General features: G+C 40.9%; 1 protein-coding gene across 7 annotated transcripts in view; it reads left to right on the top strand.

Moving 5' to 3' along the window:
* The first annotated feature begins 1,197 nt into the window (after positions 1–1,197).
* synrg (synergin, gamma) overlaps positions 1,198–20,985 on the top strand; it is a 44,418-nt gene continuing 24,630 nt past the window's right edge. For 2 of the 7 annotated variants that reach the window (XM_071205130.1, XM_034096826.2), the window contains exons 1-13: positions 1,198–1,277; positions 5,812–5,852; positions 7,001–7,233; positions 7,369–7,496; positions 8,135–8,240; positions 8,334–8,445; positions 10,376–10,783; positions 12,207–12,485; positions 14,239–14,319; positions 14,456–14,652; positions 15,745–15,990; positions 16,613–16,752; positions 18,722–18,846. In XM_071205130.1, coding sequence (XP_071061231.1) covers positions 1,243–1,277; positions 5,812–5,852; positions 7,001–7,233; positions 7,369–7,496; positions 8,135–8,240; positions 8,334–8,445; positions 10,376–10,783; positions 12,207–12,485; positions 14,239–14,319; positions 14,456–14,652; positions 15,745–15,990; positions 16,613–16,752; positions 18,722–18,846 — 2,131 coding nt within the window. In that variant the 5' untranslated portion in view covers positions 1,198–1,242. The remainder of the gene's footprint in view (positions 1,278–5,811; positions 5,853–7,000; positions 7,234–7,368; positions 7,497–8,134; positions 8,241–8,333; positions 8,446–10,375; positions 10,784–12,206; positions 12,486–14,238; positions 14,320–14,455; positions 14,653–15,744; positions 15,991–16,612; positions 16,753–18,721; positions 18,847–20,985) is intronic. The other 5 variants (XM_071205133.1, XM_034096828.2, XM_071205129.1 and 2 more) reach the window with 4 other exon arrangements.

Raw genomic sequence — 20,985 nt, 5'->3', positions numbered from 1 at the left:
AAGCTGTAAATCTTTCACAACAACAGCCGCGATGAGACAATGCCAGAGAGGCTTTTCCTTGTAGCTCCACCTTGTCATTGGTGTAACAATGAAACTGCAAACTGAATCACTTTGTCAGGACGCACAATGGCCTAAATAATTCAAGCAGCCGGTAAAAATGTTGGACAACACATTAGATGCTATTTACAGTTGACATGAAAGCATTGTAATGGCTCTTTGGTAGACATTAACATATTTAAATAAACATGTTGTATTGTATTGATGTAAAGAAATACAGAAATATTGTCTGCTCCCATGGAGGTCAATTGTGTAGCTAAATCCCAGGTTAAGGGAGTTTACAAAAAACTAAAATAAAAATATTTCACCCTTTTCAATAATAATCACCCAAACATAACCTAAACATAAGTATCCATTTGTTTTATTATGAGCTGAAAGAAACTAGAAACAACATTTCATATTATGAACACTTTTGTCACTTTGAAGCTTCTTTTGAGAGATTTCAATTAGAAAAAAATGTGTTTGAAAATGCAAGTGTGCTGCAGAAAGATGTCCCTTCAATATTTAGTTTTCTGACTCCATCTGATGGAACATGCAGAACACAGATTTCAAACATTCTCATCTTTGTCCAAAATCATAAGAGGGTATGTCTGTCTAGAAATAGCTACACTGCAGCACATTTTAGACTGCACACACTGCATATAGGTTTCGTTATAAAAGAGGAGCAAAGACCCTTTGTGCAGGCTGTATGTATAATATGACTGTGCATGAACAAAGCTGCCAATAAGCTAAACACTGACATCTGCTGGAAGATAACCTTCATTGCCGTACATATTCTGTTAATCGACATGTCGACATGCCCTGTTTTATGTCTTGCAGGTAGAAAAGAAGCTCAGGTGATGAAATATTTAAAAGAAATAGAAAATGCGTTTGGAGCCTTACTGATGAATATTCTATTATATTAAAAAGTATCACCTAGTGCTTGAATTGTGTGTTTCTCATTTTTAAAACAAGAAATGTCCACCCAAAAACTTACATAAAGAAGGCACACATTGGTGCATAAAATGAATTAGATTAAGTTTTTGTCCAACAGGTTAATAACGGCCCCCCCCATGTGAAAACAACACCCCGGAAGCAGGAAGTAAGCTTTGCCTGAGAGACTATACTCAGGGCCCGGTCTCCGACACACACCCTTCGTCACGGCTGACGTCATCTTCCTCCTAGTGACTGACTGCTGTTATCAAGATGGCGCTGCGGCCAGGATCTGGGGGAGGCGGCAGGTATTTTAGCCTTTAAAAATCAACTCTGTCGCTTAAATGTTATCTATTTGTGAATTATCCGCCTCTGAGTGGCGTTTAGCAACACATTAATCCCAAAGAATGGCCTCCAACACAGCAACTAAAGGTTGTTCTGTTGTCGGGTGCAGGGTGATGAGATGAGATGAGATGGTTGTCAGGTGTCACAGCTAACGTAAGCTAGCTGGTTTTGTATGCTCAGTGTACCAACATAATGCCAAAATGTCCGTATTTTAACAAAGAACACGTGTCATGCTTTGTGTAACCGTTACTGTCACGAACTCTCGCGGTATCTGGTGATATTTCATGATATATATAGAACACAACGCATATTAATCTCTTATAGCATTGTCAGGAAAGTAGCTAGCACCTATGCAGTCAGGCCCCTGGACGGCTGACAGTGTACCTGGTCTTATGAACTTTATGAGTATTACATACATTATCTGCCATTGGGGGTATTACGTATCTGTAAAGTGTTTTAACAAAATGAAGCAGATGGGAAGTGCAGGTAGCTGCTGATTTAGTTAATAATTTACCTTTCAAGGGCAACTCCATATCTTTTAAAGAGTAATTATTTAATTAACCACGCACTTAACCAAGTGTCACATACACACTCCTCCTCTCTAACCATCAAATCGTTTTACATCTTGAGGAGATGTACAGGTGTGTTAATAGAGCAGTATTATTATGATGGTCTGCAGACTCATGATTATTTCATAAGCTGAATTCGAGCAGCTTTAATAATAAATGTGCTCTGACTACAAGCATCTCAACTAGCCCTGTGATACTGATCTGACGGCTGAAACCAAAACCCTCAAGGCTGTAGATGAGTGTGCCGGGCAGTGAGTAGTAGGAAAAAGCAGGTGTAATGTGAAGACCTGGAGATAATAACAGTTGTATGGTTGACAGTATTTGCCTTGTGCTGTCATTTCTGTGAAATTGTCTCTATTGTTTGCTTAAATTATGTGCACTTAATGCAACTTTTTGACCAAACAATGACCGGATATTCAATCACAGGAAGGTGTTACTGGTAATTTTGCACTGCCTCTCTTTAAGTCACAGTCAGAAACGGTCAGAAATGTAAATATATCCTATCCAAGCTGTCCTGTTATGGTGTTAAGGTAGGCCTTTGTCCACATGTTTCTTATCAATGAGTAGGACTCTTGTATGGCAATATTGGATTTGTAGTCCAAAGTTTAGAAGTTCCTTCACCTTCAATATTATTTTAATAGCTGGATTTGTGCAAAACGGACCTTAATGGAATAATCCAAATAGAGTAGGACAACTCATTTTTCTCAGAATCATCCCCATGTCATTCAGTTTTGGAAAAGGTTTAGTTCAGTGTTTTTTCCTGCCGTGCACGATTTGATAAAAAATACAGAAATAATACATAACAAATCTGTCAGGACAGTACAAAGCCATGAGGTAGAGCAGTATTGCGACTTACAAAACCTGCTAGACAGCTGCATCTACTTTTGTGGGTGTTTTTAGAGTTTATTTTTCATTCAAAAATGAATTCCTCCCACGGAAACAGCAACACAAATGCATGATGCATCGAGAGTTGTGTCCGCTGATGATCACTCCATGCATGCAGATCTCTCGGTCTTCTACAGGCCAGAGGCCTGTACTACGAAGCTGGTTCAACCTAACCTGGATATGTTTGAGTTAGCCGGTTGGCCTAATCCAAAACATATGCGCTCTCGCTAAACTGTCCTACGACGCTGGTTATCAAGTGGATCGCTCAAGCCAGCCGTGTCCTATCTAGTTAGGTGCGCGTTCACATGAAAGGGGTGGTATATGGAGCATTCGACCAATCACAAACATGGACAAGTGTACTACTGACAGCGCAGCATCATACTTCCTGAATGAAAAGTCAACTATAATATTAGACATATGAAGAAGTTAAACTTTAAACATCCATGACTTAAACACTTTATCCAGGATAAAAGCCACAGAGCTGCACCTGCAAGGTGAATACAGCTGGAAAAAGTGTTTGAATGTGTACATCAACAGGTTTATGATATCACTGCCCCGTCTAAGACACGATCTGACTTTAATTACATTTGTTTCGAGTGTTTCGTCAACTTATGTGTTGCTTAAAATAATACTTCTGCATACAGTATGTGACACTGTGAGTGTTGCACGGCCAGATACGGCTCAGCTGACTCAGATCAGGAGATATATGATACATTATGATGTGATATGCTGCGGACTGTACTTAATGTACTCTGATCCGGTTACTTATGTTGTGGCAGATATTTAATTAAGCTTTCTTAACGCTAATGTTATAATAGTCAGATTGCTCTGAAGATGGAGGTGATATTCTATTCATGTTCACGTTCACACAGTCGGTGATTTTTGCCGGCCGTCTTTCCTGCAACGGCAGTTTTTCTGTATTTCCTTTCTCCTGTAATATGACTTGATCGCTTTAAACTCCGCACACTGAGCTCTGATTGGTCAGCAGGCAGTGCTTTCACTGAGTTGATCTCTTAGCCTGCAACCTAACCTGCTCCGAGGCAGGTTAGTCGCTCAGCATAAGTTACCATGGAGATCTAGCCCGCTAAAAAGAGAACCAGCGTCGTAGGACCGGAAACCCAGAGTTTTCCCTGAAGTTAGCCGGCTAAGCGAAAATCCTGCTTCGTAGTACTGGCCTCTGGTGATTGTCAGACAGTTGACATTATGAATTTCAGATGATGCTCTATTTTGCTTTTTGTGTATTGTTCTCTTTTGGAATGGTTGGTATTTCCAAGTGTGAATTATAACTAGATATCTGTTTTGGAGAACTGAGTGATTGACAAATACAATCACAGCCTTGGTTGTAATTTTGATGTCATGTCGGTAGATATGTAGTTGTTGATTTTGCATGTCGGTGTCAATCAGATATGATAAAGCTCAAAAACATTTAGTATTTCATTAAATAAAAAGGAGAAAATAAACAAAAACCTTACATTTTGAGTAGCTGAAACCACGACATTGTACTTGATTATTAATCCATTTTCTCAATAGTTACAGACTTCCTATCAAAAACATCGTGCTCATAATGTTCTCTTTTAAAGGGTCTCAGTTTGTATTCCCCTAACTAATGTATATTCCACTAAAGGAGCAGCTTCAGAATAATATGAAATCACTCTTGTTTAAGCATCCTTGGTCATGATGACATTGACAGTAACTCCTGACCCTGCTGGTGTCCTCCGGTCTTTATGAACAGTTGTATGATATCTGGGGGATGATCAGAGGCCTTTTACAAGGCGTCAACAGCTGCTCGCTGCTTATCTCCTTCCATGTTAATCTGCCCAGCCTTGACCTGTTATTTGCTGCAGGGTGGTGGGCAGCAGAGCTGTAGTGCTCCTATAAAAGCTTGTTAAGCTGCTGGTCTTACAGGCAGCAGATGCGAGTGTGAAACCCCCCAAGTCAAGCACCATCACTGACTGAAGCTAACGCCCTATTGCATCAGTACTGTGAGGGGAACCACTTCTTCGTGCTAATAGGATAATGTTGTTCCATTATTATTTTCAAATGGTGATTGTAGGAGCTTTAAAGTGTGTTTTATTTATTAACGTTATTATATATTTTTGTGTAATAAATTGTGTCCTCTTTACTTTTGCTGTGTACTTTTTAGAATATACCTGAATTGATTAGCTTTTGATGAGTTTTGTTTAGGTCATTTAGCAGCAGAAATGCTGTTCCAAAGTTCTCAAATAAACAGTGTATTGGATGCTCAAACCCAGAGTCATTCTGGGAAGCAGTGGTTGGCTCTTTTTTCCATTTGTCTCTGCACCCCCAGTTCCAGCCTGAAGAACTGGGCTGTAAGAAGTTATTTGACAAATAGCTGAAGGCCTGTGTGGGTTGGCTTTGGTTAGATTGACTTGGCCGCCGTGGAGAGACTCTCTCTGATTATTTCATGTTTCACAGCACAAGTCCAAGTCGTCTGTAAAAACGACACTCTACCATTCCTGCAGATTGTCTGGCATTAATAAACAACATTTCAAAGATTTGCTGTTTGGAAATCAAGCTTAAATCTGGTCTTTGTAAATTAACTTTATTTTATAGCTCTTACAGTACACACAGGCACTTACACTCAATGACACAATCAAACCTAATCCAATCACATAGTTTGAAGAGGTAAAGGCACCTTTTATTCAGTCATACGGTTTCAAATGTCATTAACTTTGGCTAAATAATCTCTCTATAATAACAAGCTCTTTCATTTGTGTTGTAATAATATGACAGTGTACAGTATAAAATTATATTTACTCTATTGAATACTATCTTGTTATACAGCACACATAACAGCAATCACTAGTTAGGAAATCTAAATGCAGTCATGACTTTCCCTTTACGAAGGCTTCTGATTGCCCGCCTCATATCCACAGGCGCAGTTTACGAAGTACTGATGACTTTTACTTTGCATTGTTCAAGGTTACAGGGGGACATGTTGCTGTTTTAGATAACCGTAATGTATTATCTGTGCGTTTCTTTAATCATATGACCTAATTTCCTGTTTGTTTTCTTCCTTTAGTTTTATGTATCCTGTTGGAGGGGGCTTGGGACCGCCACAAGGTGAGTCACTCTGCTGCAGTCAGTAGTGGCAGCCTATTCATACAACATGTTGTGAGATGAGATGGTTATTTTTAAAAAGGAAAATGTGTCTAACTGTCACACTTCCAGTCTATTGACTTCCAAATACTTGCTCTTAAATATAAGGCTGTTTTCGTGCGGGACAGTCATAGTGCAGACAATTGTTTATTCCCCTTTGACCGTAACAGAACACATTTGTTGCTTCTTCCACTGAAGTGAAAACTGCTCTCTTTTAAGGGCTCTAGGCATGGAGTCCTGGCACAACCTATGGCCACTGCCCAACCTGGACCATATTTGACCAATTTGATTATCAGAAGCCTAAACATAAATGGAACAAGCTTTTGTTCTGAATTTTAAATGTGACTCATCTAGCAAAATGTCCGAACATTTGGATTAAATATTCCTTTTGAAAAACAAACAAGTTACACTGTTTTTAATTATTGTCATCATTAAAAATGTTACGTAACAAGTTATTTACAAGCTTACACAACATTTGATCCAAAATGTTGCTGCTTGAGATCACTGTAAGTCAACAGGCAGAAGTAAAGAGCAGCATGAATCAAAACATTGAAGCGCATTCCTTTGTCGCCCATTATTGAGCTGTGCTAGCTTGTCATATCTAGGTTTACTTTGCAGTAATACTCGATAAACTATCCACACTCCACTGGGGGAAAAACGTCTCTGAGGGGTCATTACATGCTCCCATTAGCATTGTCATTTTAGACTAAGTAGATTGTGTGCAGCCACCTAAACAAGCCACTTATTCAGCCCTGTTGGGCCGTAACATGAGGAATCATTTGCAGGCCGGTCGCTCGGCTCTGGCTGTCAGCTCACACAGCATCTGGGGAAACAAACCGGCACTTTTCTATTTCTTCCCTTGGTCCTCTTGTTTTCCTCCAAGCTGTCACACTAGTCACCACAAAAGCAGATTTGGTTGTTGTTGCTGAACCCGTGTATTTTCCTAGCTGCCTAGGAAATTGATTTGAAATTTTGAATCATGTTCAGACTCAGACTTTTAAAGTTATCACAATCTGCAGACATGTTTTAAGTTTTTCTCAGTGTTATCTAAATTATGCTTACTGTCATGCTTCACATTTTTATGTAATATTCTGTTCCTTGTGTTTCTTTAGGCATGGTACCCATGCAACAACAACAGCAACAGCAGCAGCAGCAACAGCAGCAACAGCAGCAGCAGCAGCAGCAGCAGCAACAGCAGCAGCAGCAGCAGCAGCAGCAGCAGCAGCAGCAGCAGCAGCAGCAGCAGCTGGGCTTCCCTATGGTTCCAGTCATGCAGCCCAACATGCAGGGCATGATGGGAATGCACTTTGGGGGACAGATGCCCCAAGGAGCAATGCCCATGCAGGTGAGCTTGTGTTTCTGTATGGACTTCATCTTATTTCTGTTCTTGAATCTGTGTTCACTTTCCCTTACTGTAAGCATGAACTATATATAATAATAGTAATTCAATATATTTCTGATTTCTTTTTGCATCTCACAGGGTGGGATGGCTATCGGGATGCAGACCCCTGGGATGCGGTTCATGGGTCAGCCACAGTTTATGGGTATGAGACCTGCTGGACCCCAGTACACGGTGGACATGCAGAAACAAATGGCAGAGGAGCACCAGTAAGAAACCCTAACAGTGACATCATGGCTCTGCTTTGTGTTTGTTCGTGCGTTAGCATGAATGCTCACACATATCTCAGCGTTCTGATGTTAGGATTTAGCTCTAAGCTCTGCTGTTCCCTAAATACAGCCTCACACAGAGCCGCTTGCATGGCTGTCAACTCTTAATCTTGTTGAGTTGTTTTCCAGAACTAAAATGTTACCATGACACTGACTCTCTTTGCGCTCCAGTGCTGCTGCTATTACCACTAATGTGATAACTCCATAGCATTTTCATGTTATACCATATCTTTTTTTACAAGGGGGGGGGGTGTCAATATGCTGACTCATTCTTAAGCTAACCTGAACCCCCCCCCAAAAATAATTGTCATTTAAGTTAATATACAGTGCTTATGGTTTTATATTAAATAGAAAGAATGGTTATTATTTTATTGGTTACAATCGGAATCAAGAAGGAGCTACTGTTTGACGGACATCCTACTTTCTTCCATTTCATTTATGAACGTATCAATGAAATTGCACACAGTATTATTACTCTGTGTTTTGCTCTTTCAAAAAACCTAATAAACATATTTTGCCATTTCCCCAAACTATTGAACTTCTCTCCCCATAATGTCGGTACTCTTGCTGCCCTTTAGGAAACGTCTGGAGCAGCAGCAGAAGATGCTGGAGGAGGACAGGAAGAGACGGCAGTTTGAGGAGCAGAAACAGAAGCTGAGGCTGCTCAGCAGTGTCAAACCCAAGGTGAGTTTCTCTCCACATCCTGTCTCTTTTTAATGACATGTCCACCGCTCGTATACATGACCCTCTGGTCTCTCGATCATCTGTTGTACTCAGACAGGGGAGAAGAGCCGCGATGACGCACTGGAGGCGATAAAAGGCAACCTGGATGGCTTCAGCAGGGACGCCAAGATGCACCCCACCCCATCATCACAGACCAAGAAGCCAGGTACCCTCACTCAGCACGTTTACCTTTAATCCTTGATGTTTTATTCCTGTTGTTCCCTTCCATCAGCATATGCGCTCTCTGTTCAAATGCGCCTGTACAGCAATATGAACTGGATTAGAGGCAGATCAGCATGATGACTGCTCAGCCCTTTGAGTTCTGTTTAATTTTCATCACATAATGTTGATTTCTTTTACTTCACATTATATTATTTTCCCTCACTTCATTAGTACACCTGAACTGTCTTTAGTTTACTTGTTTCATAAAATGTCTCTTTATACATCTCAGTGTTCACGTTCTGAAGAATTAACATTCAAGTGCGTACAGGAGACTGTAGTTTCCAAAACATCTATTTTTGTATCTTCGTTCAAACTGAAACTCAGTTGTGTCTGCTCCTTCTGCCACAGGTCGAATATGTCTTGAGTTGTGAAGAGTTTCACATTTTTATTATTTATTTTTGAAACTACACAAATCTCGCAATTCATAAGAAAAAGAAAAGAGAACATTTAAAAATGTAAGTTGCACAGCTATGTTTTTTGTTCTTATCTCATTAATAATCTCAAGGCCCTTTAGACCAGTGGTTCTCAAACTTTTTTCAATAATGTTCCCCCTTTGATAAAAAAATTCAGCCAAGTACCCCCTGATCAGCGCAAACACAATTTGTTGTTTGATTTATTAAAACAACAACCTTATAACTGAGAAACACTTAAATGCTACATTTCAAATGTTTACAATCCATCACTAAATTCATGGCAAACCAATTTTAACGGCATGCAATAACACTGAGACACTGAACTGATCTTTTTAATAAGTTGTGCATACAATATAGTGAGAAACATGGGCTTGTGCTTCTCTGAGGATCTTTGTCATTCTGACAGCGAGGCTAACTGCAGTTATTACACTTCACGTTTTGAAACAGGTGTAACTCTGTTAATATACCCACACTGCTCAAACTTCGTTACGTTTCCTAAAATTGGTATATTTATTTATTAATTTTGGGCCGTGGGGAATGAGGAGAAAAAAAAAATATGAGCATTTTTACCTATAACCGCCAGACGGGATTTTAACCCCTCATATAAACAATGCTGCGCGGCCACACCCTGTTGCCAAGCAACGCTTATTGTTTAGGTGTCCTTTGATAAGCAGGTAGTCATATCATTAGCCAGAACTAGCTAGATCTGATGGATATAAACATATACGCGAGTGAAGTCTAATCTGACAGGAGAGAGAGATCAGCTGCTGCTGACGGAGACACACGCAGCTCTACATGATCACCTGCAGCGGTGAGCGGAGCAAAACACACACTAAGAGTTAGAATATCACATTTAGCTATTTGATCTACTCTGGAACTAGCTAAACTAGTTATACATATGTTTATTCTTTACTGTCAGGTCACTTATTACAGGTTCTTCAGCGAGCTGCCTGATACTGACGGCTGTCAGGAGAGGGAGAGGAAAAGAGAGCACTCCGTTTATTTTTCCCATTTTATTATCCAGAATTACTGTAAACCTTTGAATAAAGTAGTTAATCTACTATTAGTAGTTTGTTTAAATGTATTACTTATTTAGTTTTTTTTCATTAACATAAAATAAATCTCACGTACCCCCTGCAGTACTCCAACATACCCCTAGGGGTCCTCGTACTCCCATTTGAGAACCACTGCTTTAGAGGAATCTTGTGATCCACCCTTACAACCGGTTTGTTTTAGAATCTTTATTCTGGCAGCTTTTACAATTTGATTATCGTTCGTCAGTTTAAACGCTTGTACTTTGTATTAAATCTAAATATTATTGAATTTGCAGTTCTGCAATTTCCTTTTCGTAGCTTTAATTCTCTATTGCAATGGGCGGCCCGTTATTCATTCTTCATTGTAGTGTGTGTCATGTGTTGTACCATCATCATCATCATCATCATAATTTCTTCATTTTTGCAGACTCATCGCCACCACACCTGTCTGTCACCACTCACTCCCTCCCCCCAGCTTTCTCCGAGGACACTGATGAGTTTAGTGACTTTCAAGGGCCTGTAGATGGCCCTGCCTCCTTCCCTCCGTCCTCCTCCACCTTCGGCTTTTCATCTCAGGCCCTCGCCCAGCCTTCGTCCTCTGCCCCCCCGACAGGTTTCTGTCAGGACGATGACGAGTTTAATGACTTTGTTCAGGGTCCTCTCAATGCTTTTCCTCCCTCCAACTTCCACATGTCCTCTGAGGCCCAAGTCCAGCCTTCAGGTCTGTCCTCCACCTCTTCCTCCTCCCTCCCTCAGTCCCTCCCTGCCTCTGTGTCCATTCCCACTGATACCCAACACTCTGCTGTCAACACCAGCACCCAATCTACATGTCAAGGTAACTCCTTTTTCTTTGTTGACACCCCCCCTTCCCATCCTCATAGTTTACACTCAGCCATTAACACTTTTTTAACGTATAGAACTGCTTTCGTTGCTGATGCTTAATATTTCTGGATTGTGAGTTGGTTTTGGCCTGCGTTACAGTGTGAGAGCATGCAGCCAGCACAGCAGATGGCCTCATTACCCGAACCTTTAAAGCTACCAGACACCTCAAATAGGAGCAACAAGGATGCGTAATCAATAAGAAGCCCATCTTGCTTCATCATTAGAAAGTGAAAATGTTTCTCAGTAGGCTTCAAACATATCGTAGCTGAATCCGTCATTCAAACTGAATCTGTTTTTGGTTTTGATGGAAGACTGTCACACTCATGTGTCATCTGCCGTCTAATCTCTGGGATGAGCAGCTGCTCCGTGACAGCTCTCGGCCTCTAAACTATGAATGACAGGAAAGAGAGATCACCTTCTGTCCAGAGAAATGCAACAGCTAGCCCTCAATCATCAAGTCTCATCCCCCAATTCCTCTGAGAGATTTCTGACCTAGTTGTTTAGCATCTTGAATAAGAAGATTAGATGGCCTCAGTATCAAGGAGAGAGACTTAAGGACTATTTCAAGAAGCTTACTGTGAAAAATTATCATTTTTTTCTTGTTCAGATGATAAAGAATCAAAGTTGAAGGTTGTACACTGTTTATTGGCTCTTTGAAAATGTGCAAGGTGAAAATCAAGGAATAATACACTATATGCAAGCAGAATGTAACAGGAACCCACGTATAGAGCAGCAAGCACATGCATATACTGTAACCATCAAGATATAAAGGTTGATATTTGCTAAGCTAACATTTCTTTCATTTGGTGGGATATTAACCTATTACTCGTTAACCATGCTAATGAGCCCAGCCTCAGTTCATTTATGGACATGTTTGGATCTGCAAGCATGTAATCATCAAGCTAGAGGAAGGTTATTTGAGAGGGAATATTAGGTAAACCAGCATCAACAAAAAACAAGACACACAATTTGGTTTTAAAATAGCTGGGAGATTTGAGTTGAAACCTTCAATTGCCCTTTGATTATTACTGCTACAGTATGAGCCATTAGAAGTCAGGAAACAGGAGAACTGCCTTTCCTAGATGTGACTCTGCCACATTGATAAAACAGCTCTACATCTCTGAACTGGAATGCTTTGATATATTACACAAGACCAAACACACACTTTTTGTTGAAGGTGTGGTTCTTTAGCAAATAAGTAAAAACTTAAATGGACTGTTAATAAAAAAAAAGGTCCAAAAAGTAAATACTGTATCTCCCTAATCCCCCTAAAGCAACAACAAGTGTAACCTGGCTTTAGAAAATGTTTAATCTTCAACTGCCGTGTAAAGCCAGTGTGTGTTATCAAGAAACCTGTTCCTCATTCATCCCCTCAGGCCCATCCCTGGAAGAGAAGCTATTCTCCTCATGCGATCTTTCTGCTGATAGGACGGCGCAGTTTAGCTTTAAATCCAGGCAGAGTCTGGCTGAAATGGGTCCTAGAACTAAAGTTACAACCCAGTTTCACTCCAGCAATAAAGCGAGGAACTGGGCTGCAGCCCCCGAGGACTTGAGCTCTGTCTTCGTCTCAGAAAAGCTACCTGAGGCTCCGGTGTCAGCGCCAGGCGCCCCCCCATCAGCTGCTGCCTCGTCTCCTCAAACCCGTAGTGACAGTGGTGAGAGAAGTGCCTGCTTATTAGATTTCATAGCTTCTTCTCTCCCTTGCTTTGCTGCACACAATCAAGGCAGTAGTTTTCTTTCTGTCCTCGGGAAATATTTTCACTCTTTCTAACCCTGACCAAATAATCCTGCAGCAGCAGCTAAATCTATTCTATCTCTTTGCATCAGGGGTGGGGAACCTTTTTCCTCTCAAGGGCCATTTCAATTTTGAGGGCCGTACTAATTATTGATCTCTGCTTAAAAATACTAAAATCACAGCCAATTCATTTGGCCTTTCTTTCATGCTGTGCAAAGAAAAAGCAACCTCAATCCAGATATTTTGCCATGACTCGCGCATGCATGCACGTGCACGGTTGTGGCATGACCAGCAAAAGAGAAAGATATGGACACAAGATGTGTGCAAATGTATTTAGTTTCCTATCCATATGAAAATATGTTGAACATGGTTGTAGAAAAAGCTTCTTATATTTGTTAGCATAGCTAGCAAACCAGATGCTAATAACAACAAAGTTATTGACTATGATCAGTATGACAGATGAGCAGATCGCCACTGGGCTTTCAACTAAAGACACAGACACGCAAAAACTGCGGCATGTGTACGGCTCCTTTATCTGAAGTGCCGGAGCGGCGTTCTTGTGCTCTCCACAGAACTACACCCCTGTCAGACGAGACATATACCACGTGATGACACGTTAGGCTTGTGTTGTGTTCAAGGACCCTGACCGTAGCCAGGAAAAACAGGCATTTAATTATTTTGCGGTCTAGATTTCTAGAAGTTTTTGTTTGTTTATAAATTACCTCGAGGGCCGTACCAAATGGTCTCGCGGTCCGTATACGGCCCGGAGGCCGGAGGTTCCCCACCCCTGCTTTGGATCATAATTGGTTTAAAATCATATTCTCCACTGGTCATTATACTATTTTAGTTTCTGAAATGAAATCATGCTGACATTTTCTTCACCTCTGAGATTATCATGCAGTGGCGGGATCTTTACATCTTCTCCTAGTCTCTGCTCTTATTTCACCCCGCTTGAAACCTTTGTCCAAATCTCGGTGGACGGGCCTTCTTATTTTGCCGCTCTCCGCACACATTGTGGAAATGGTTTGTTAAGTTCCTGAGGTGATAACTCAATAATCTGCTGTCTGTTCCCCCGCTGAGTAACACCCTCTGGCGCATGCTGACTGCTTGGTTTAACAGGGATGCGCACAGGGATGGAGCCCAAACATAATCCGAGCTGATTGTGCATGCCACTTGGCCAATCCTTTGTGCTGTTATTTGTTTGTCTGTGTCCATGTCCTCTGTGATATCCAGGGAAATAAAGAGGCGCCTCATGGAGACGGGGGAGATTTGTAATAACATTCATTTAACTGCCCAAGACTGATGGGAGTAAACAGATGCCTTGTTAGGGACTGGAAACAAACTATAGCTCTTTTTCTTTTTAAATGATTATTAATCTATTGCAGAAAAAAAAATGTTGGGTCATTGTAAAGCACAATCTGATTTTCTTTACAAGACAATCTCCTGTCTCCCCCCTCCTTGAGTCTAAGAATGTCTCTCAGAGTGATTTTTAGATGTCTGATGTGGCAGGACGCTTGTGATTCAGTGCAGGGGAGCATTACGTCTGCACAGAGCCTTCCTGACATCAGTTGTAGGATTTTGTTGAGCTCGATACAAGCAGGGCTTGGCAAATCGTATGCCCGGACACGGCTTTTGCTATAACAACTAACTGTGTGTTTGTTTGCTTGTAACAGCAGGTGTTGCCGTGTATCCACAACAAGAGCACATCCAGCCCATGCTGCCAGCATGGGTTTACAACGACAGCCTCATCCCAGGTTAACATTATATATAATATCAGATTTACACTGTTTTGTGGACAATTATTTTAATTTCCAATGAAGCCGATAACTGAGTTGTATTCCTGTCAATTTCTGGCATACACTAAAATGATCCTTTCTGTTTTTTTCATAGAAATGTTCCAGAAGGTTCTTGAATTCACCATGACTCCTGCAGGGATAGACACAGCCAAGCTCTACCCCATACTAATGTCCTCAGGTCTTCCTAGGGAAGCACTGGGGCAAATCTGGGCGTCAGCCAACCGCACAACGCCTGGCATGCTGACCAAGGAGGAGCTCTACACTGTACTTGCACTAATTGGCGTGGCACAGGTAACACCTCAGTCAAAAAAGATGATCCCTTAGATCGACTTCAGTAATCATCCCCCATGGTGTTCACAAAGTTGTGCCATGAACTCCATACTGAAATAAGATGAGTTTGAAGGGGGAGAAAGAGGTAGCGCATTGACTTAGCCCAGGGTCTGTGAAGCATTGTAAGCCCAATATATGGCTGAGTCCCTATCAGCCGAGTTTGGCAGCAAGTTCTTATCATCCTTAGCCCGGACCTGTCACCGCCACCCCTGGGAGGATGCAATTCTGCAGGCAGATCATGCAAAACTGCATGCCACTGCTTCCATGAGAGGAATAATAAAACACCATTGTTGATGTAAACCTAGAGCATAAAAAGCAAGCACAAAAAAGTGCTCTCTCCTGGGGGTTAGAGTCTGACAGAGACACATGTTCAAAAGGAACTTGACTATAGAACAATTATTTACATACAAACATCAGCCTTTTTTCCTATTTAAGTAATTATATGATTAAATCAGATCAAAAGGTTCCTTTAGCCGCTGTGCCATGACACTTCTAATGATTTAAATGAACAATGTATTATTCATTTGACAAGTTTTGTGTAAGTGAGCAGGTGTTAGTAATGAGGTGGCATTGACTAATAAAATACAAGTTATTTAACTATGTGCTCTATGAGTAGATTTGACTGGATGAATGCTCATTATGTTTTTGGATTTCCAGTTTTTAAGGATGGTCTTCTTGGCGATAGATAGGCCAACAAATAGTCGTGTTGTGTGTCTCAGTGCTATTTCAACCAAGGATGAATAATAATTATATATAATGAATGCACTTTTCAGTGAAACCGACCTAGGTGTATACAGACAACTGATTCTGTTGTACAGTTTTTTTATTGTAGCAGAAGTAGCTTAGAAGTAGCAGTAAGTCGTCATGATGAATCTAATGATCGTAAATCCTCCTCATCCATTTTTTTCAATAGTTTTTTAATACAATTAAACTATAGCACCAAGGAATCATTTTTTGGTTTTGGTATTTTCATTAGATTTGTGGCAGTAAGAAAAACGTAATAATAATAAACATCACTGGTAATATACTTTAAACCTGTCTCCTTTGTTACAGAGTGGCCTCCCAACGATGAATGTAGAAATCCTCGGTCAATTCCCTTCTCCACCTGTGCCCAACTTGCCGGCCCTGGCTATGGCCCTGGCCCCTGTCATGCACCAGCAGCAGATGATGACCAAGCCCCAGGTTTCCATGGCGATGGCCATGCCCACACCAGCACCACCAGTCATGACCATGAAACCCACAGCCCCCGCTCCAGCCCCCTCAAACACTAACTTCATTGCCAGTTTCCCTGCTGCACAGGTAACAAGGTCATACTTTAGTTCTGAATGTTCCTTTAGTTCTGAATGTTCCTTTAGTCCTGAATGTTCCTTTAGTTCTGAATGTTCCTTTAGTCCTGAATGTTCCTTTAGTTCTGAATGTTCCTTTAGTCCTGAATGTTCCTTTAGTTCTGAATGTTCCTTTAGTCCTGAATGTTCCTTTAGTCCTGAATGTTCCTTTAGTTCTGAATGTTCCTTTAGTCCTGAATGTTCCTTTAGTTCTGAATGTTCCTTTAGTTCTGAATGTTCCTTTAGTTCTGAATGTTCCTTTAGTCCTGAATGTTCCTTTAGTTCTGCCTTTAGTTCTGAATGTTCCTTTAGTCCTGAATGTTCCTTTAGTTCTGAATGTTCCTTTAGTCCTGAATGTTCCTTTAGTTCTGAATGTTCCTTTAGTCCTAAATGTTCCTTTAGTTCTGAATGTTCCTTTAGTCCTGAATGTTCCTTTAGTTCTGCCTTTAGTTCTGAATGTTCCTTTAATCCTGAATGTTTCTTTAGACCTGAATGTTCCTTTAGTCCGGAATGTTCCTTTAGTCCTGAATGTTCATTTAGTCCTGAATGTTCCTTTAGTAGATCTCAGCTGATTTACTAACACTCTGTTGGCTCAGGGGACCAAAGCCGATGACGACGACTTCCAGGACTTCCAGGAGGCTCCGAAGGCAGGAGCAGGAGAACCACCCTTCACTGAGTTTCAGGGGGAGTCCGGTGGAAGCTTCCCCCCCACCATCGCACCTCAGCATCAGAACATGTAAGGGCTGCGAGTGCAATTGAGACGCAGAGTAGGATTAATGATTAATTAACTATAATTAAATATTTCGATACTGCAAAACCCAATTTGTATTCCATCCAATTAGCTATATCTTAAAAAGCTGAAGGTTGTAGATTTTCACTGCCTGAAATTACCCTTATGCTGAGTTTACATTTCAGGAAATGCATGAAAGTATTTAGTATTCCTCATTATTTCTGTCTCCTTTCACACTGGAACTAGTTGTACTTTTATGCAGAAAGAGATGGAAAAGTTTCCATTAATCAGGGTCCAATATTCAGCCCTTTTTTGCTATTTATAGCCAAGCTATTCTGCATAATATTTGTGTCTTCTTGCTTTGTCTTTCTTGGGTCATCACTTAATGAATTCATTTCAGTGGACAGTAGATAAGCTCATTTTTGATATTACTTTCCAAGCCCCTTTGGAGATACTTCCCTTCCACAAAGAGAAAGCTGAAAGGCAGTTATCCTTTCTAAGACAAAGAGAAAGAAGGACAAAAATACCTCATATCTAAGTCGTGTGGGTGTTTTAGAATTCTTCCTATTTCTCCTCTGAAAACATACACTCTTGACTGTTTCAGCAATAAAAGAAGAATTCCCCACAGCCTGAGATCGCTGTCTAATTAAATGAGAAGCTGAGAAGCTCATGTTGGTATGGCAGACATAACTTACTGTCAGATGTGCTACAGAGAGAAGAAACTCGTGTTTGCTGGAGTGTGGCTTTCTTTGGTGTTTTGTATTCAAGTATCTCCAAAAATCAGCTACTTTTTACATTTTTATTTAAAAAAAAGGTTGTTTCTCACAGTGGCTGCAAAACAACGCAAATGGGAATACAAATCGTTGAATTGCTTGTGATACATACTGGAACCATGGAAAAGTTATACTTTTAAAATCAAAATCCTTATTTTATTTTCTAGTGATTTAGATCCCTATAATGGTATCAATCTTATTTTTTAACTCTGAATAAGAAAGCAACTAAGTAAACTCCCCAAAATAAAAAACTGTTCTTTTAAATGTAAGTTGATTTAAAGGGGACCTATCATGCAAAATGAAGTTTTGCACGTCTTTTATACATGAATATGTGTCCCCGGTGTTCCAGGGAACTCACCAAGTGTCAGAAAATACAACCCTCTCTCTTTTCCTCCATACCCAAATCTTTTAAAAACGGGGCTACAACGAGCGGATACAGATTCCATCCGACCCGACGTCAGCCCGGAATAGTGGGCGGTGACACTCCGCCTACATGGGCAACGCTCCACCTATCAGGGGAATGAGAGGTTGCCGTGGCATGGTAACCGCATGGTAACAGCATGGTAACAGCATGGTAACATGACACTTGTGCCTCCTCCCCTCCTTTGCAGGGGGGCGTGGTCAGCTGCAGCTCATTTGCCACAGAATCAGTCCTTGTGAAGACAGGGCTGGAATAGAGAAAAATGAGGCATGGCTAAAATGCATGATCTGTTTGGTATTCGGAAAAAAATACTTAACAGACATGTTTTATATAGTTATGGCCCAACAATATATTATTCAAATATAGCATGATAGGTCCACTTTAAGTCAAGGTATATGTAATGGACAAGGGATTACATTATTTTATTTATTTGATGATTTTGTATTTTCTTTCTATGTGTTTTGTTTTTTTAATCTATGTTCGCTTGTTTGTTTACTTTAGTTGACATGCCTTTTTTTTTCTTATAATTGAGATGAGGTGCATAATGCCACACATTGCCAGCCTTCAGTGGTAATTGAACATGCCGACATTCAGTATTTTCATGTAAAAAGCTAAATGATAGATTACATTTCCCTCAGCTTCCATTATCGTCACAATAAAGCTTTTAACAAACATTCACCAAACTTGTGAGTGTGGAGCAAATGTTCACTCAGCTTATGGGGATTAAACTCTTCTTTTGAACTATTCCTCGTGTCTGACAGAAGCCTTTGTGTCCCTGCAGTGCGCCCGCCTTGCTGACTCCAGTGTCTGGGTCCTCGTCCGCCTCCATCACAGCCTCTGATAAGTACGCGGTCTTCAAGCAGCTCTCTGTGGATCAGCCTGCAGAGCCCACACCCCCCGTCTCAGGTACCTTCTAAACCTCACATAGAGTGGACATGGATTTGTTAGGAACAATATTTGCTCTCCATGTAATGCTGCAGCCAAGGCAAGGCCAGGCAAGTGTAATTATACAGCACCTTTTCAACACAAGGCAATTCAAAGTGCTTTACAAAAATGAAAGACATTAAGGGCATTAAGAAATAGTGCAGCAGAAACATTTTATAAAATGATGGTGAACCCTGGGGAAAAAAACAGGTTAGGAAGGGGGGGGGAAATGTAATTCCTAGATATTTAAACTAACTCATAGATAATGTCAATAGTGAGTAATAGTGCAACTAATGCTTCTCAAAGTCTAATATATTCAACCTCAATCTAGCCTTAGCTTATTACTTATTCAATAACATTGGTCCCTTAAATGCTACTAGATCTTATCTTTCTTTCTTACAGTGCAGACGCTTTTCTGCTTGCTCTTGCCTCTGCTTACTTTTTATGCTGATTTTCCTATTCTTATTCTCTGAAAACTTCGAGCAGCGGCTCCTGGACATTAACTTATCACTGGGACAGTTCATCTTCTTAAATAGATGGAGGATCTCAGCCATATTTCAACATTTTTACGACGACCTCAGTATTTTTTCACTGACAAAATTCAGAAAATCAGACAAGCAGTCAGTGCCTCTGCATCAGGAACAGCAAATGTGTTGTCTCTGTGTCCACTTAACATCAATTCAGACATCATGACACAATTCCATCAGATTAATGATAAAAACCTAGAGGACATTATACAACTTCTGAAATCCTCCTCCTGCTGCCTTGATATTATTCCAACAGGATTTTTCAAAGATGTTTTGCCTTGCATGGCCTCAGAACTACTTCATATAGTAAACAAATCTCTTCACTCAGGTATTTTTCCACAGGCCCTGAAAACTGCAGTCATTAAACCACTCTTAAAAAAGAATAATCTAGATCAGTGACCACCAACTGGCGGGCCACATCCGGCCCGCCAGACATTCTCATCCGGCCCGCACGACGGGGGTGACTGTGGCGTTGGCGGAGTGGTTACTGCGTTCGCCCCCCACCCATTTCTTTGTTTACGTCTCGTGAGTAAGGTGCAGTACCGGAGTCCAACAGAGAGGCAGCAGCTGCGGGACAGTAGACTGCGTACTGCGAAACCTTCCCTCCCCTGAAGAAGAAGTGATCCTTCGTTGTGAAGAGTCTGGTTAATGCGCTCCGCACCACAGCAGTAGCCCCGCTGCGACAGAGTCCAACAGAGATGCTGGAGCTGCGGGACAGTAGCCTAGAAGCAGGGTTGGGTTGTAACGGAATACATAACGGCGTTACGTAATCAGAATACAAAAATCAAGTAGGCTAACTGTATTCAGCTGGCGTTACATTTAAAAAACGAGTAATCTGATTACAGTTACTTTCGTAAACCTGAAGTGAATACATTTTGGAATACTTATTGGAGGAAAAATTTCCTCACAAAATGTAATATTCATTACCGGCAGAACTGTGTGCACACTGCACAGCGCTGCAGCATGTCTGTGAGCGAGAGAGAGATGAAGCGTGTCTGTGAGGCCCCGCCCCCGCACGCAGATGAGAGAGAGAGATCTCTTTTTAAATATATTGAAAGTTAGAAACGGAGATGGTTAGATAAAATGTGCAAGATAACGTTTATGTAGCATTTCTTTATTGTCGAAATGATGACATCTCATTACGGGATGAAATCAAAGAGAATGGCCTGCTGCTGCTGAAGGCATGGGGCAAGTAACTGGAAAAAGTTTTAAAAGTTATTACATCATTTCAGATAATAAATAATAATGATAATTCATTCGCCTTTCAAAGCACCCAAGGACACCTTACAATTCATAACATATTCCAAGGAAAGGTTTTAAGACAGGACAAAGAATGCAGTCCGGGTGATGTTTTTTATGGGGTGCAGATGAGAGAGCTGTCCAGAATGACACCAAGATGTTTTGTTTGTGCTCTTGATAAGCCATGAAAACAGTAAAATAAGTGTCTCCTGTGCACCAAAACATACCCATCTGTTATGGAAAAAGAAAGTATTCCAAAAGTATTCTAAAAGTAATCTGAATACTATTTAGAAAATTCTGGGCTATATAAAAATCGCTGGCCCGCGATAGTGTCTATTGGTTACATTTCCGCCCT

The sequence above is a fragment of the Pseudochaenichthys georgianus genome, chromosome 13 (genome assembly GCF_902827115.2).
Source record: "Pseudochaenichthys georgianus chromosome 13, fPseGeo1.2, whole genome shotgun sequence".
Lineage (NCBI taxonomy): Eukaryota > Metazoa > Chordata > Actinopteri > Perciformes > Channichthyidae > Pseudochaenichthys > Pseudochaenichthys georgianus.
The sequence above is the reverse complement of the archived record's forward strand: the minus strand, read 5'-3'. Positions and strand labels throughout refer to the sequence as shown.